The following is a 16,022-nucleotide window of genomic DNA, read 5'->3' on the forward strand; positions in this document are numbered from 1 at the left end:
TAAGTATTTGTTAGATACTTATTATATGCCAGATGTGCTAAGTACTAAGGATATAAAAAGGCAAAAGACAGTTCCTGTTATAAAGGAACTCAGAATATAATGGGGAAGACAGCTAGAAAACAATTGTGTACAGTTGAGGCACATACAGGATAAACTGGAGATGGTCAGCGGAGGGATGGTGCTAAGATTAAGTTATCAGGAAAGGCTTCTTGTAGAAGATTAAATTTTAGTTTGAACTTGAGAAAAAAAAACCCCAGAGAATCTAAGAGAGATGTGGAAGGGTGTCTTGCAAGGAACTGCAAAGAGGCCAAAGCCACATGATTGGAAAGTACATGGGGGGAGTAAGGGATGCGAAGATTGGAAAGGTATGAGAAAACCAGATTGAGAAGACTTTGCATGTGGAATAGAGAATATATTAAATTAATCCTAGAGGTAATAGGGAGCTAATGGTGTTTATTGATGGGGTGACTCGGTCACACCTGTTACTTGGGAAGATCTATTTGATGACTGAGTGGAAGATGGAGTAAGTAAAGATTTGCAGAAGGTGGACCAACTAGCAGACTGTTGTACTATCAGGCATGAGAAGATGAAGACCTGCATGAAGTAGGAATCAAGTGTCAGAGGAAAGAAGGGGGCAAATGTTATGAAGGCAGGGGCAGTTAGGTGGCTCAGTGGATAGAGCACTGGCAAATCCAGCCTCAGACACTCAATAATTACCTAGCTGTGTGACCTTGGGCAATTGCCTTGCAAAAACAAAAACAAATGTTATGAAGGTAAAATCAACAAGCATTGACAATAGATTGCCAAGAGACTGTCAAATCAGGTTAAAAATTTGGGTGATGGCGAGGGTAGTGTTTGTCCTTGACAATAGAGAAGTGAGATGTTTTGGGGGGGAAATATAGTCCATTTTTAGACATGTTGAGTTTAATGTCAAAGGGACATCCAGTTTGAGATGTCCAAAAAGACTGATAAAGTCTGGAAGTTAGGAGAAAGGTTAGGGCAGGAAAAGGTGATCTGAGAATCACTAGCATAAAGGTAATTGAATCTGATGGGAGTTGTTGAGATAGCCAAATGAAATCATTTGAACGGAGAAGGAAACAGAGCTCTAGGAAATAGACCCCTATCTTTAGTGGACTTGATAGATGAAGATCCCAGCAAGGAAGAAGGAAAAGAATCAAATGGGAGAACCAGGAGAGATCAGTGTGATAAAAACCTAGGAAAATGAGAAAATCAAGAAGAGAGTGCTTGGAAATGTAAGTGGTCAACAGAGATCAAGAAGGGAAACAAATTAGGTTTAGCAATTAATAAGAGAACATTAGCAACTTTGGAGAGAGTAGTTTCAGTTGACTGATAAGGTTTGAAACTAGACTAGAGAGTTGAGTGAGAGAAAAATGGTGAAGCATTGTTATTGATAGACTTTACAAAGAAGCTCCAGGAAAGAGAAGATCTTTGTCAATAGCTAGTACAGACTGACAGAACAAGGAGGATTTTTTTGACAATGAGAGCAGACAGTGACAGTTTTGTAGTCATTAGGAAGCAGACAATGAAGATAAGTTGGAAAGTGAGGATGATGAAAAGGGCAGTCTGCTGAAGATGATGGTTTGGAATGGGGTCACTTTAACACATACGGAGGAGTTTGCCTTGACAAGGAGAAGGGCCACTTCATAATAGACAAGTAAATGAGGAGGTAATCACAGAAGACATCCAGGTGATATAAAATGAGAAAAGAGAGAGTTCTTGGCCAATGATTTCAAAATTTTTTTTTCCCCAAGTAAAATCTGAGGCAAGAATTTTGGCACTGGGAATAGGTTAGGGAGACGGAAGTATAGGAGGAAGAGAGCTATGGTAAGTAGATAATGCATTAATTAGGGTGGTGTAAAAGGATTGCCTTGCCATAATGGTTATTTAAAAAAAATAGTAATGGGCTCAATCCGAACAGTTTTGTGGTTTTCTCTAGTTTTATTCAGTAGCATGTGTCTGTGGGTGGTAGGAATCATCCAAGGCTGAGGCTTGTCAGGGAGAGATTGTTATCTTAAGGGGCAAGGGCCTCAAAAAGAAGAAGAATGTAGAGTTGAACTTGGTTCACCTTAGCTAGTGCAAGGATTATAGTTTGGGAAAGAATTGAGAGGTTAGGATATTGGGGAAAAAATGAGCTTGTAGTTGCAAGGCTTAGGGAAGAGGTCAAATTATGATAGATTGTGATAGTTAAGGGAATTTCAGAGTTCATGAATTTTGAAATGAGACTTCTGGGGGATGGCAAGATCATGAATATGACTGTTTTAATGTGTGAATTAGGTGGAATGTAGGAATAGGTCATGGGAAATTCAGTTAAGGTGAGTAATTTTTAAGTTTGTGGTGTTAGAGGAAGCATCTATATGTATGGATATGAAGAGAAGAGGAAGACTGAAGGCACTGAACTTCTTGAATAAAGGAGAGAAAAGGAGTAATTAGGTGGTACAGTAGATAGAACGGCTCAGGAGTCAGGAGGACCTGAGTTCAAATGTGGCCTCAGGCACTTGATAATTACATAGCTGTTTGACTTTGGACAAGTCACTTAACCCCCTAGCCTTGCAAAAATTAAAAAAAAAGAGAGAGGGTCCTAGAGGTTTTGAAGATAACAGCAACCAGATGGATAGAATGAATCTCAGAAGCTTTAGAATGGACTTTGGAGGGAAGGGCTGTTTTATAACACTGATGATTAAGTCTGTTAGGTCATTGGTCACATTCATCAAAGAAACTTCTTAATGATTGGAAAGGAGACTCCTTTTTGAAGTGAGAGTCTTTGTGATTGTTCTGAAGTCCAATACGTCTTGGTTGTATGAAAAATGATTTTTGCTTGTTATGCAGAATCCCTTGTGCAGATTGTTTTCTTACATTTAGATCAGTGATGTTTTCAGAATGCATGAATCATTCTCAAGACTTTATAAAGATGAGAAAGACTTGTTGGTCAGTTATTGGATGTTCTCTAGAAGCTTTTCTTTTTTTTTTTTTTTGGAAATGAATAACATCCATATCTTTCTCCATTTTCCATCTTCCATCTCATTAATGTATTATAAAGGAGTCTTTTATTGCTAAGATAGTATAAACACCAGCACAGATTTGCTTGGTTTATTCCATTTGTTTTTTTTCTCAACATTACTGTTGTTAGAGATTTCTTGTTAGTACAGAATATCAGGTACTAAATTATTAATATTCTTCCATCCCTGCTGATGAAAATAAATCATCATAAAAATTGTTGATAAACTTGTTAATTTTGTTTCCTACTGCCAATATCATCCATATATGCTTTGGTTGATATGACTTATTTGATTCTCATATCAAGGCTTTCTCTAGACCTGTTTTTCCTTCCACTTGTTAGGATGATGTCTGATGCAGGGTCTAAATGGAAATAGGATTCCCTATAGAAGGTGAGTTCCTTGCCATGCTCCATTCATAAATGATGACGTACTGTTTTCATGAAACCTAGAATATCATCATAGAACTTCCAGTGAATTGGTACTAGTAGTCAAAAGTGAATGGTTTAATAATCCATGTAGAAAAAAAGCAAAGTAGATGAAAAATGCTTATTGTCCAGATTGTAACAAGTAGCTGGATGGCCAGCCCTTTGAGTTAGTACATCAGTTTCATATATTGGTATAGGCATTAGAGATGAGCAGTGAGTTGGACCTAGAAATTAATAGGAAAGAATGGGAGGATTACATTTGGGAAATCATGTAATGCTTTTAGCTATTTCAAGCTGATTCTTTGTGCAAAAGTGCATCTTTTCAACATGTTATGTTTTCCATGCAATTCTGTACAGCCAATGATTTCAGAATACTACAATTTCTAGAAAATGAAATTTTAGGTGATCCATAGGGCAAAAAGATTCATAGTGGGTTCAAGCAGGCATTAAGACTATGGTCTTAATGAAGGTCTATGGTTCAAGCAGGCATTAAGACTATGGTCTTAATGAAGGTCTATTATCAAGTGAAGTGACATACAAATTCTGTATAAGTGAATTTTTGTTTTGATTTGTGATGGACAGTGTAGTACAAATTCTAAAATAGAAAATATTTATATTTAAAGATTCTGGTGCTGTTTTCACTTTTGGAAAAAGCAAGTTTGCAGAAAATATTCCCAGCAAGTTCTGGTTAAAAAATGATATACCTGCATATCTGTCTTGTGGAGATGAACATACTGCTCTTGTAACAGGTCAGTAAAATCTTGTATGATAAAAATCAAATTTGGGAAACTTGTATTTTTACAGCTATAATTTGCTTTTAGCAATGTGATCTATGAACATCTAGAAAGAATAAGGGTGATTATTCCCTTGACCAAAGGACTCATCCAAGATTTACTTTAATTGTAAATTCTCTTAAAGTATGATTAATCTTACACACAATTTTCTAAGATTAGATCTATTGGATTAAGAAGATCATCTCTGTTAAATTAAAAAATTACTGTGTAGGAGTAGAAATTGTGTTTTGCCCAACATTTTTTAAAACATGCTTTACAAAATAGCTTAATTAAAGGTGAGATACAGTGTTGTTTTTCGAAGTATGGCTTACTTAAAGGTAAATGATCTTGTCTAACATTTTATGTTTGGGATGATCAATTTTATTAATTTTCTCTTCTTTTTCAGGAAATAATAAACTTTACATGTTTGGCAGTAACAACTGGGGCCAGTTAGGGTTAGGCTCAAAGACAACCGTCAACAAGCCAACTTGTGTAAAAGGTTTGTTTGCTTTTTTATTCTTTGCCCATTTAAAAGTAATTGACTAATATACCATTTAAGTTCTGTTAAGAGTCACTACTTTAGATGTTTATTTTTTTTTGAAGTCCTTTAACATTCATATGACATTAGTTTTTACTTTTTCTTTAATTGTACAATATAATAATAGTTTTAAGATTACTTTGAAAAAAGCTATTTTCCCCTTTGTCTGAACCTATGATTTCATCAATGTGAGGAAACTGTTGAGCTCCTAACAGCCTAGGAAAGTTGCTTAGGCCCTCCAGGAGATAACTAACTTTATCAGTTACATGAATGAAAGGGTTCCAAGGCTGAAATTGAGCCCACTTTTTCCTGACTACCCACTATGTCATACCTTATTGCATGACTTTAAGGTCAATATTTAGAATTTTAACCCATGTGAAAAAGCAGGTATTATGTTCTAGTTGACCTTGGGAGGCAGCTGAGCACCACCATAGTGGATGATTCTAGGACTGAAATCAGAAGACTTGAGTTCAGATTCTGTGCTTGCTAGCAGTGTGGCCTTGAACAAGTCACTTTGCCTACCTCTGTTAGGGTGAATCATAGCCACTACCTCCAGGATTGGTGTGAAGATCAAATGAGATATTTAAAAGTGCTTAACCCAGAGCCTGGCAGACAATAGATGCTCTATAGGTGTCATTATTGGTATTTGTTGTCATCATTATCATTGTCACCATCCTGTTGATCACAAGGGGGATACATGTTTTATCCTTTTAGGTTTCACTACTTTTTAAAATGACTTATTTTGTAGAACTGTTTTTATCTGTTGTTTTACTTTAGATCTTTAACTCTTGGTTATCAGATATTTGACATCAGTTTCTATGTAATTTCTAGTGTACCTTACTATGTATTTTCAGTTGATCTCACATGCTGATAGTGAGATGTCAGTCAATCGGCAAGCATTTACTGAGCATTTCTGTGTGCCAATCACTGGATTCTATGGTCATGGAGGCATTAAATTAAAAGATACTTCAAAGATTTAACAGTGGCATAAGGGCTGGGGTCAGTCTAGGTTGGGAATCTAAATGGGCTTTGTTTTTATGTCAGTCCATATTAAATTTTATGTATTAGTCAGAACCCCTAGAGATAGGGGAAAAATAGGCCAACATGAAGTTAGCTTACATAGTTATAGAGAATAAAAAAATTATAACAATCTAATGGCTAGATAAAGGGAAACTATGTGGTGAGAAGAAGAGAGTCAAGGGAAAAGACAAGCTTCTTTAAGAGGATAAGGACTTCAAATTGAGATAGAAATGAGAGTGAACTCATACACATATGCATGCTTGTGACATACAGAAACACACACACACACACACACACACACAATGGGCCTTGGAAAAGTTCTTAAGTGATAGAAGAGAGAAATGTGAAGCGCAATAATGAAACTGACTTTTGGCATAAGGCTACTTATGTATAACACATACACAGGGAGAGAATCCTATCCTGTCAATAATATGAAAAATAAGAGGATGGTGGAAAGCTTTGAGTGAATAAAAAAACCCCAAAAAACACATTCATTAGATATTTGCTATGTATTAGGCACTGAGATAAGTGCTTGAGAATCAAAAAGAAAAAGCTAAAATAGCCTTTGTTTTCAAAGAGCTTAGTCTTAACTTGAGGAGACTATGCCCCAAAGAAAAGTGTCTACAGGGCTAAATAGAAAGGCCAGCAAGTTGCATCTAAAGGTGCAACAGTGAGGTCAATGCTAAGTTTATTAGACAGTAGAAGACAGTTGGCAGAAGTTTGTATTAATGTAGAAGGTTCTTGAAGTCATTGATAGACTATAAGTAGTGTAATAATGTGATTAAAGGAAAATTATTTTTCTATAAAGTAAATTTTCATTTGTCAGAAACAGCCTGTATATGTTCATCTTTTTTTTTTCCTTTTAGCTTTAAAACCTGAAAAAGTAAAAATTGCTGCATGTGGAAGGAACCATACTTTGGTATACACAGGTACAGTAGCATATGTTATTCATTATAATCTCTTAGCACAATCTGAGGACTGAAATCTGTGTTCCTATGAAGTTTATGGATTTTGCATATTTCTATAAATAAGCATTATTTACTTCAGATTTGGTTTGAACATTTTATTCAGTATTGATTCTGTATAAGTCACTGCTTAAAAGTTTCTAAATGAAAATGTTTAGTATACTTAAATTGTCTTTTGGATAAATTTGGCAAAATGAATATTTAGTAGAAGAATTTGAATAATTTCTACCATTGTTGTTTATAAAATGTCCACTTGAAGAAATTCATTGGACTTATTTTGTTAGGAGTTGACACCTTATTGCACACACTATGGTCAATTGCTGCTGTTACATTTCCTTCTCCACTACTCATGAGAACTATTCATGAGTTGATTATCAAGCAACAAGCTCAACCTTCCTTGTCTCAGAAATCTGGAGTTGCCTTTGGAAGTGGAACACTTTATTCAAAAGAAACAGAATGGATTGAAAGGGGAGTTAAGATAGCATTGTATATTAAAAAGACATATTCATATGAAGGAATACAAGAACTATTAGGAGAAAGGATGGTGGAAAGCAATTATCTGAAGATCAGTGGAAGCCAAAATGGAAGCAACATTGTCATGAGAGGAGACTACAGACTAGCTGGACAAAAGAGGAAATAGGGGAGGAGTTGGGGAAACATGATACATTAGCAATGAGGGACTTGACCTGTCCATCTCTATGATGGTGGTTTCTGTCAAAAATAGCTGCTAAATATTTTCTGATTTCATGTAATAATTATTTCATTTTTCAAAATGTGAAATAACCAACAAAGAGAAATTCTGTTGTAGATCTAATATTCACCAGCAGAGATAAACTGGTTCTGGAGCATAAATGATAGGAATCTTGGGAAAAAGTAACTAGTTCACTTTAGAATTTGTGTAGAGATTGAGAGGAAATCTGGGAATAGTTTAACATCCACTTTAGATTTTTGCAAAGGAGCTTTAAAGGGCTACAGAGGAACCCTTGAATTCCTACAGGGGAGGTCACCTGAAGAGGGTTGGTAAGGATTCATTGAGAATGAGTTCTGGAGTCCAGAGAAAAATAAATCCAATGAAAGATGCGAAGTCTTGTATACAGACCTGTATAAATGCATAGGTAATTCACAACCAACTTAAATTGTAAAGACGTGTACAGAAAATAGAAGCAAGGGAAGATAATGGAAAATAAATATGAAAGCAAGTCAGTCTTTCAAAAAATATCAATAATACTAAAGCTCAAAATGATTTGTGGATGGCAAGAAATGCTTAACTTTTGGGTATCAACTTCCTAGTTACCATTTTTGTTCTATTTCTAATCCAAGGATCATTCTTGGCAAATTTTAAAAAAATCTTAGCAGATTTGCCTTCTCTCTCTCTGTCCCTAGGTATCATCTCATCCATTTAAAAAATGCAGTAGATCTTTTCTCTATCTTCATCATTTTTATCATTATGTCTCACTTATGTCTTTCTTTTCCATTCAGACAACTGCCAAGTTAATTAACTCATTATCTCTAGCTTGGACTATTGAAACAGACTCCTCTTTGGCCCCCTAACTCATGATCTTCTACCCATTTAATACATTGTCTTCTCAGCTAGCAGTATAACTTTACTAAAATACACACACATACCTGTGGCCTTTAAAAATAATTCTGGACTCTGTTAACATTTTTCTTTTCATAGTAAAATTTCTTCTTGTCTTGCCAGTCTTCTTATACATTTACTTCCCTGCCCACACTATGATCTTTCCATATTGACAAGTTGCTCTTCTGTATACATAGCATTCCAATTCTGAGCTTCAGGATTTTACAGAAAACAAGAATATTTTAGGACTATATTATGGGGGCAGCTAGGTGGCACAGTGAATGGAGCACCAGCCCTGGAGTCAGGAGGACCTAAGTTCAAATTCAGCCTCAGATGCTTAATAATTACCTGGCTGTTTGGCCTTGGGCAATCACTTAACCCCATTGCCTTGCAAAAACCTAAGAAAAAAAAGACTATAATATGCCAGATTAAGGTCATTTCCTTTCTTGAGAGAGTTACTAAAGTGGTAGGTATTGTTACCTAAAATTTAGTAAAGCAGTTGTTAAAATGTCTTGTGCTCTTCTTGTAGAAAAAGATGGATAGATGTGGGTTAGATATATATAATTTAGTAGATTCTGAACCAGAGGAAATTGGGAAGATCTAAGTCAAGATTGTGAGTCAGGAAATTGCAGGACCCTGTGCTAATTCGAATTTTTATTAGTTAAAAACAAATTATTTGTTTCTGTACTTTGTAGATGACTCAAATTTGAAAAGGGATAGTTGAATACACTTTTGACTAAGTCTGGATGCAAAATGTTTGGACTAGCTGAATCATTAGGCTCATTCTAATAAGGTAAAATTTAATAGACATGAAGGCCTGCACTTTTTCTTATTTTAAATTAGATGTCCAATAGTCATCTCAACCTTAGCATATCCAAAAGAGGTCTCATTAGTTTCTCCCCTCCTCCCATTCTTTCAGACTTCACAGTTTCTGTTGAATTAATATTTATCCTGCTTGCTACTCAGATTCATATCCAATCAATTTCCAAGTCTTGTCGTTTCTACCCCACAGCATCTCTTACATGCATCTTCTCTTCTCTACACACAGAGCCACCACCCTGGTTCAGGTTATCTCTCTCACCTGAACTATTACAATAGTTTGGTCTCTCTTACTTTAGGGGCTGTCCCAGTTATAGTCCTTACCCAGTGTGGAGGCAGTTCTGAAGTGCAGGTCTAATCATGTTGTCTCAACAAACTTAAATAACTCCCTATTAAACTCCAGGATTAAATATCAATTTTTTTTTTTGACATTTTAAAGCCCTATGCAACCTGATCCTTTTTTAACTGTTCTGGACTTTTTACATTTTCCTTCCATGTACTCCATGGCCCAGACATACTGATCTGCTTGATATTCTGCACTAGGATACTTCCCACTTTCCATCTCTGTGGTTTGTTCAGACTGCTCCTTATACCTGGAAGTTCCTCTTTACCTCTTCTTAACTCAAGTCCCATCTGATATTTGAACCTTTCCTAGGTACCCCAACTATTTCATTCACTGCTCCTTGTACTACTATTTCCACCTCCCAACAAATTTACCCTTTATCTATTTTATAAGCTTAATATCTTCATATGTGTAGGTATGGCTTCCCTCATTAAAATGTAAACTTTTTTTTTGAGGTCACACCACAGGAAAGTGGCTATTTATTAGAATCCTTCCAGTCTAGTCTTTTTTTTTTTCTTCTTTTCCATTATATTCTACCTCTTTGGAAAGGGACGAGAAGGGGTGGGGTTGAGGAAGAAGGCTGGGGGCTCAACCCTCAGAACACCTCAGTCTTCCATGGCTCAGCCTCTGCTTCTTGGGTAACGTCATGGATCAGGATGGGGACTGTTTTCTCTTGGCTTCAAGAGGCTTTGTGACATCTATGACTAGGGCCCTTCAGAAACATCAAATCCCCAATTCAGATTCACTGGGGTTTTTCCCCCTTCAGGGAAGGTCAGGGGATCTAATTCCCTGGGCATAGTACAGCAATCAAGTGCAAATCCAGGGGAGGGAGCAAAGGAATAACTTTAAAATGAAAACCTCTTTCAATGGCTCCAGAGCTGAAAGGCTAAGACAACCCGCCCCCCCCCCCCCCCCCCACCACCACCACCACCAGACACACAAATATAAGGGGAATGGGCAGTGGCACAACTGTAAGCCTGTGAGTTCAGAGAAGGAACCTAAAGCTTCAACAACAGATGGGGGGGGGGGTAAGGTTATAAATTTCCCTGCTGAAACCAATGGAAAATTTTTGGCTTTGCTATGATTCCATATTGAATCATTGCCACAGAAACAAAAATTTAGAGATGGAGGGGACCTTCAAAGCTATTTGGTGTCATTGCTGACTTTTCTAATTTTCTGATGCTCATACATATCCGGAAGAGTTGGGATTTGAACCATACATGTTGTAGTAACTCCCTGGAGGGGTGATCCAAAGGAGAGGTTGTCTGCTTTGTGAATAAGAACACAGGGGTAACCAAGGAGGGAATTAATGGGAGATGTAGTGCTGGGGCCTTAACATTTGAGTATAGTAACTCTTTCTGGGTTGAATGAGGATGGTTTGGTCTGGAGTTTTATCCTGGGACAAAGGAGAAGAGAGATTTGTATGTAGGTTGGTGTTAGTATATCTGTCTTTCTGTGGGTCTGTGTCTATGTACGATTGTCTCTTCTTCTGTCCAGTGTCTGTTTCAGTATGTGTCTGTCACTCTAGTAATGTTGTCTCTCTGAGACTTAGAATGTGTCCATCTATCCCTATGTGTTCATATCTATATCTATTGGTTACATGTGCTCCCAGAGGCCAGCCTTGGTGACCTAAGCTGAGAAGTAAGAGGTTTCTGGGTAGTGGAGGGCTCCTGGAGAAGGTATCCAGTAGACTCTGCTATTTGCACTTGTGGATGTAGTATCCGGTAGTATAGCCGAAGATGAAGATGACCCAGCAAAGAATAATTCCGCTTATCACCTTCATGGCGATGCCCATCTTCCCAGTGCATAGTTTGGTACAGATGCGCTCACAGCCTTGAACTCTCAGAGTTTGACACATTCATGCTGACCTCGTCCTGGCTGTTGTCCCATCTGCTGTACTGGACGGCGCTCTCCTGGGACTCCATTCTTCCATTACAGGAGTGGGAAAGCTGAGCTCCAGTGGGGTGGGGGGCAGGTCAGGACTGGGCGTCTGCGGCTCTGGGGGCTCCAGCGTGCGTGGATCTGGGATGCAGGGGCGCTGGCCGCTGCCCCCTCTCACCTGCAGCTGTCAACCTGGGGCTCCCCAGCTGGCTCCCAGACCCCCGGCTCCTTCAGCCTTTGGCAGAAGAGGCTGGGAGTGTCTTGCCAAAATGTAAACTTCTTGATGACGGGATTATTTTACTTTGGCTTTTGGCACCCAGGATAGTGCCTGACCCATGTTGTGGTGTTTAACAAATGTTGTGTGTTGGATTGATTTCCAGATATCTCTTTCACATGAATAAGCCTGGGACAGGTGTGGTTTGATAGCACTTCAGATAATAAAAAAAAAGTTTTGGTCTTTTAGTGGATTGTAGGCTCAAGAGAAACTAACATTCTGATATCACAACCAGCAAACATATGTAGTGTACAGATAAGAGTGGCAGGGGTTTTTGCTGTACTTTGCTTTTGTGAGATCTCAATCTGGAGTATTATGTTTCCACAGCTTAAGAAGGGCATTGATAAGCTGATAAATATCCAGAGAAGACTTACTATGTAGTGAAGATGGATATAAGTAGGGTTGTTGAGCATAAAGATATATAGGATACCAATAGCTTTCTAGTCTTTGAAGGTCTGGCATGTGTAAGAGGCATTAGACTACTGTATTCAGTTCCAGAGGATGGAAGCAGGAGTATTAGATTTAGATAGAAGTTTCAAGGCAGCAAATTTAGACTTGATGTCAGGAAAAATTTCACCTCAAACTAGAGCTAACCTTAGCAGAATGGGCTTTTTTCAGGAGCAGTCGTGGTTCCTTTTTAATTAGAAGTTATCTCTTTCACACAGAATGCATGTGGTAGACAGAAGTATTTGGGGGGAATTGGTTGACCTCTGAGGTTTCTTCTAACTCGAGTTTTTTGAATTCTCAATAATCCAGTGACCAGTTCTTGCTTAGTACCTCAGCCTCCTATTCCTTAGGAACTTCAACTTCAGCATAGCCAAAGCAGTGCTCATTAGTTTCTCCCCTCCTCCTATCCCCTTCTCTAAACTTCACAGTTTCTATTGAATTAATCTTTATCCTGCTTGTCACTTAGGTTCATATCTAATCAATTTCCAAATCTTGTCATTTCTACCCTATAGCATCTTTTCTCTTGTCTACACACAAAGCTATCATCCTGGTTCAAGTTAATCCCTCTCATCTGAACTATTATGACAGATAGGAAAGGTACATGACATGTTTATTTAAAAAGAATGATAAGCCACTTTATGTGAAAATATTACAATGAAACCTGAGATTTTGAATGACTTTTTATTTGTATTTATTTTAATAGCAAATGAAATCTCATGGGCTGGCATTGTTAATTTTGTCTTTTGTTTACCTAGTGCAATGGTTTGTATATAGTGTATGCTTTATAAATGTTTATTAAATTGCATTCCTTTTTTTCACTTAAGATTTTTGAATATATATTAAAGTAAAAATATTCTGATCATTCTTTATGTTATGTACATTTTCTATTTTTCCTCATTAACTTTTATCATTTGGTACAAATTTGTATAACCAGATGTCCCTGTATATATTATACAGAATAAAATAAAACCACATTAATTTAGATGTAACTGTGTGTTGGAATTTATTTGATAATTGGGACATAGTTGGGATATTTCTTTGTATTATGATGAATAAAAGGTTTCTAAACAAATTAATAGTGACAACACATAATAAATTGTAGCAGATTTTCCAAAAATGGTTCACAACATTTAAAATTTATTTCTTACAGTACAAAGAACTAAAGGATTTTTATTATTTATGCGACATTTGCTTTCAAATTTATCCAACCTAAGCATATAAACATACAACAATTTTTAACATCTAAAACTATAGAATTAATCTTCTTTAAATATTGAAGAATCTAAATGAGAAAGACTTCTATTTTTGTGATTATTCCCTTGTATCTTGTTTTAATGCTGTTTATTTCATCTTTAAAACATTCAACAATTGGACTTTAATTCAGGCAAGTATTTTTTGTATTCAATAGGAGTACAGTTCAGTTTTACTAAGCAGATGCATGTAATTCAAGTTGCACATTCCAACTTCTAGTTAACATAGAAATTTAGAAAAGAATTGATCTCACATCAACATATTCCCTCAGTTGCGTTTTATTATTTCTGTGATTTGTTGGATAAATTGCAATTGTAATAGGAAATTGTAGTTATAAGTCAAACTTTTTGTATTTTTCAATTTATTATTGCCACAGTAAAGATGCCCATAAGTACTTATATGTTCTTTTCTCTGTGCAGAAGAAGGGAACATATATGCAGCTGGAGGTAATAGTGAAGGGCAGTTGGGACTTGGAGACACTGAAGAAAGAACTACTTTTCACCTAGTCAGTTTTTTTTCATCCCAGTACAAGATTAAACAGCTCTCTGCTGGATCCAATACTTCAGCTGCATTAACTGGTAAGGTTCGTGGCTCACCAAATATTCCTCAGTGTCCCAGTAAGTCTCTTCTCTTCAACATTCCTAAAAACAAACCCCAGAACTTTGTGAATTTTTTTTTTTCCTTTCCCCTAAGGAAACATTCTATGTTTTGATTATAGCTTCTAACATTTTTTTTTTCCATTTTGAAATCTTAAGATTTCTTTCTTATTATTTCAGCCAAGGACTCTCAAGTACTTAAATTTATTACAAAGGCCACTTTGCATTTTCCGGGGAGTTGACAATGTAGATTAGGGTCATAAAATTTGTTTTGACTAACTTCTTAGACGCCTCCTTTGGAAATAGAAGATGTCATGCATTTAAATATTGCTACTTAATTGTCTTTGATTTGAAAAAAATTTAAACTTTTAACATTTTCTGAAGTACAAAATCTTCTTTTAAGGCTATAACTTGTTCTCTTCTAGGGAACAATATTTTAGTACATGATCTGTGCAGATGTAATTGAATAGTCTTCTTTGAAACATACTTCTTTGTTCAGTATTTTTAAAAGTACTTTGTAATTAAAGTACTTTATTTACATATTTGTGTATATTTAGAATATGTATACCACTGAATGTGAGTAATAAATGATATAATCAGATATACAGTAATTTCTTTTTTCCTTTCTTTAGAATCTACTCGTTTTGAATGTTTCAAGAATATTACTTCCATAATGTATTTAAAAGGAAGAATACCATAAACCCCTTTCAACATCCCCTCCTGAAAGTATATTAGTTTTAGTTCAGTTGCAGGTATACTTTTCTAAAGAAAAGAAAACATATTCTGATAAACGTCATTCATATAAGTTAAAGGCAGCTGTAAGGACAAAATCATCCATTCATCTCATTACTAGGTTGAAAAAATATGAATGTGACTGATACATGTTCAGTAAAATGTTTTGTCTTTAATGATTATATAAGTACTTATTTAGGAACTTGAACTAGAGAAATTGCTCTAAATATTAAGTTTATTTCTCAATGGCATTTTTTTCCTCTGAATAATTGATAGTTGAGTCTAAACACTGTTACAAAATCTTCTGAAAATGTTTAATAGCTTATTGGCACACTGTTTTAAGCCTTTGTTCTTGTCTTTTCATTTTAGAGGATGGGGACCTTTTTATGTGGGGTGACAATTCTGAAGGGCAAATTGGTTTAGCAGATGAATCTAATGTGTGTTTCCCCTGTCGAGTGGACATTGGAAAACCTATCTCCTGGATCTCTTGTGGATATTACCATTCAGCCTTTGTAACTAGTAAGATAATTATTTTTCCATTTTACTGATTTAAACAAATTAATTCTGATTAGGAAAGTTTTCTATATAGCACAATAATAATGGTTATAGTGAAATATTTAAAAGATTTTTGTTACATTTCCTTGTAAATGAATGTGGCTTGTATTTAGAAAATTAACACATTGTTTTGGTGTAAGCCTTTTATCACAGAAGTTCTTCAACTTTGTGGACCATTTTTGACAAAATAAAAATACAACCCTACCAACATTAGGCTTCTTCCTCCATTTGTAATTCATTGTTACTTTTCTCCCTTTCTCTTCCAAAAAAAACCAATTGCAAACAACTCAAAGATCATTAATTATCCTTGTCTCTTCTCTGCCTAACTTTTGTCATCTCTTGCTGTGAAAGAAAGTATATTTAATGAAAAAAGAAAACAATGAAACACAAGATTTCATTGATGTTGGCCTGGAATATAGAAGTGGAAGATCCTTCTACCAGTGTAAACTAGTACCTTCTCTTTAAATTAATCTTAGGGAGTTACTTACAATATGGAGAAGCTAAATGACTTGTCCAGAGTCACAGAGGTATTATGTGTTAGAGGGAGGGCTTGAACCTAGGCATGCCTCACTTCAAGGCCAGCTCTCCGCTTTAGCATAACAGAAAATAATTTTGGCAGTGTTTACTTAGCAGAAATCACTTTATTTCAATGAAAAGGAATATTATATGCATGAGTAGATGCATATTTAATACATGTGTTTATGAATTATATATGCATTTATATATGCAATTATATATGCATATTTAGCAGAAATAAATGCTTTAAGTTAGACTTGGGAAAATTAATTTGCTCCTTAGTTTCTGTGG

The 16,022-nt window shown here is 36.0% G+C and overlaps 1 protein-coding gene and 1 pseudogene across 7 annotated transcripts in view; one reads left to right on the forward strand and one right to left on the reverse strand.

Annotated features, from left to right (window-relative positions):
- Positions 1-16,022, forward strand: part of RPGR (retinitis pigmentosa GTPase regulator) — a 76,992-nt gene that overhangs the window by 2,530 nt on the left and 58,440 nt on the right. For 6 of the 7 annotated variants that reach the window (XM_074214188.1, XM_074214186.1, XM_074214190.1 and 3 more), the window contains exons 2-6: positions 4,066-4,191; positions 4,622-4,714; positions 6,640-6,702; positions 13,752-13,910; positions 15,030-15,179. In XM_074214188.1, coding sequence (XP_074070289.1) covers positions 4,066-4,191; positions 4,622-4,714; positions 6,640-6,702; positions 13,752-13,910; positions 15,030-15,179 — 591 coding nt within the window. Of the gene's footprint in view, positions 1-3,358; positions 3,408-4,065; positions 4,192-4,621; positions 4,715-6,639; positions 6,703-13,751; positions 13,911-15,029; positions 15,180-16,022 lie in introns of all 7 variants that reach the window. The other variant, XM_074214187.1, reaches the window with a different exon arrangement.
- LOC141506960 (small integral membrane protein 1 pseudogene) lies at positions 11,176-11,404 on the reverse strand (annotated as a pseudogene).

The sequence above is a fragment of the Macrotis lagotis genome, chromosome 1 (genome assembly GCF_037893015.1).
Source record: "Macrotis lagotis isolate mMagLag1 chromosome 1, bilby.v1.9.chrom.fasta, whole genome shotgun sequence".
NCBI classification, from domain to species: domain Eukaryota; kingdom Metazoa; phylum Chordata; class Mammalia; order Peramelemorphia; family Peramelidae; genus Macrotis; species Macrotis lagotis.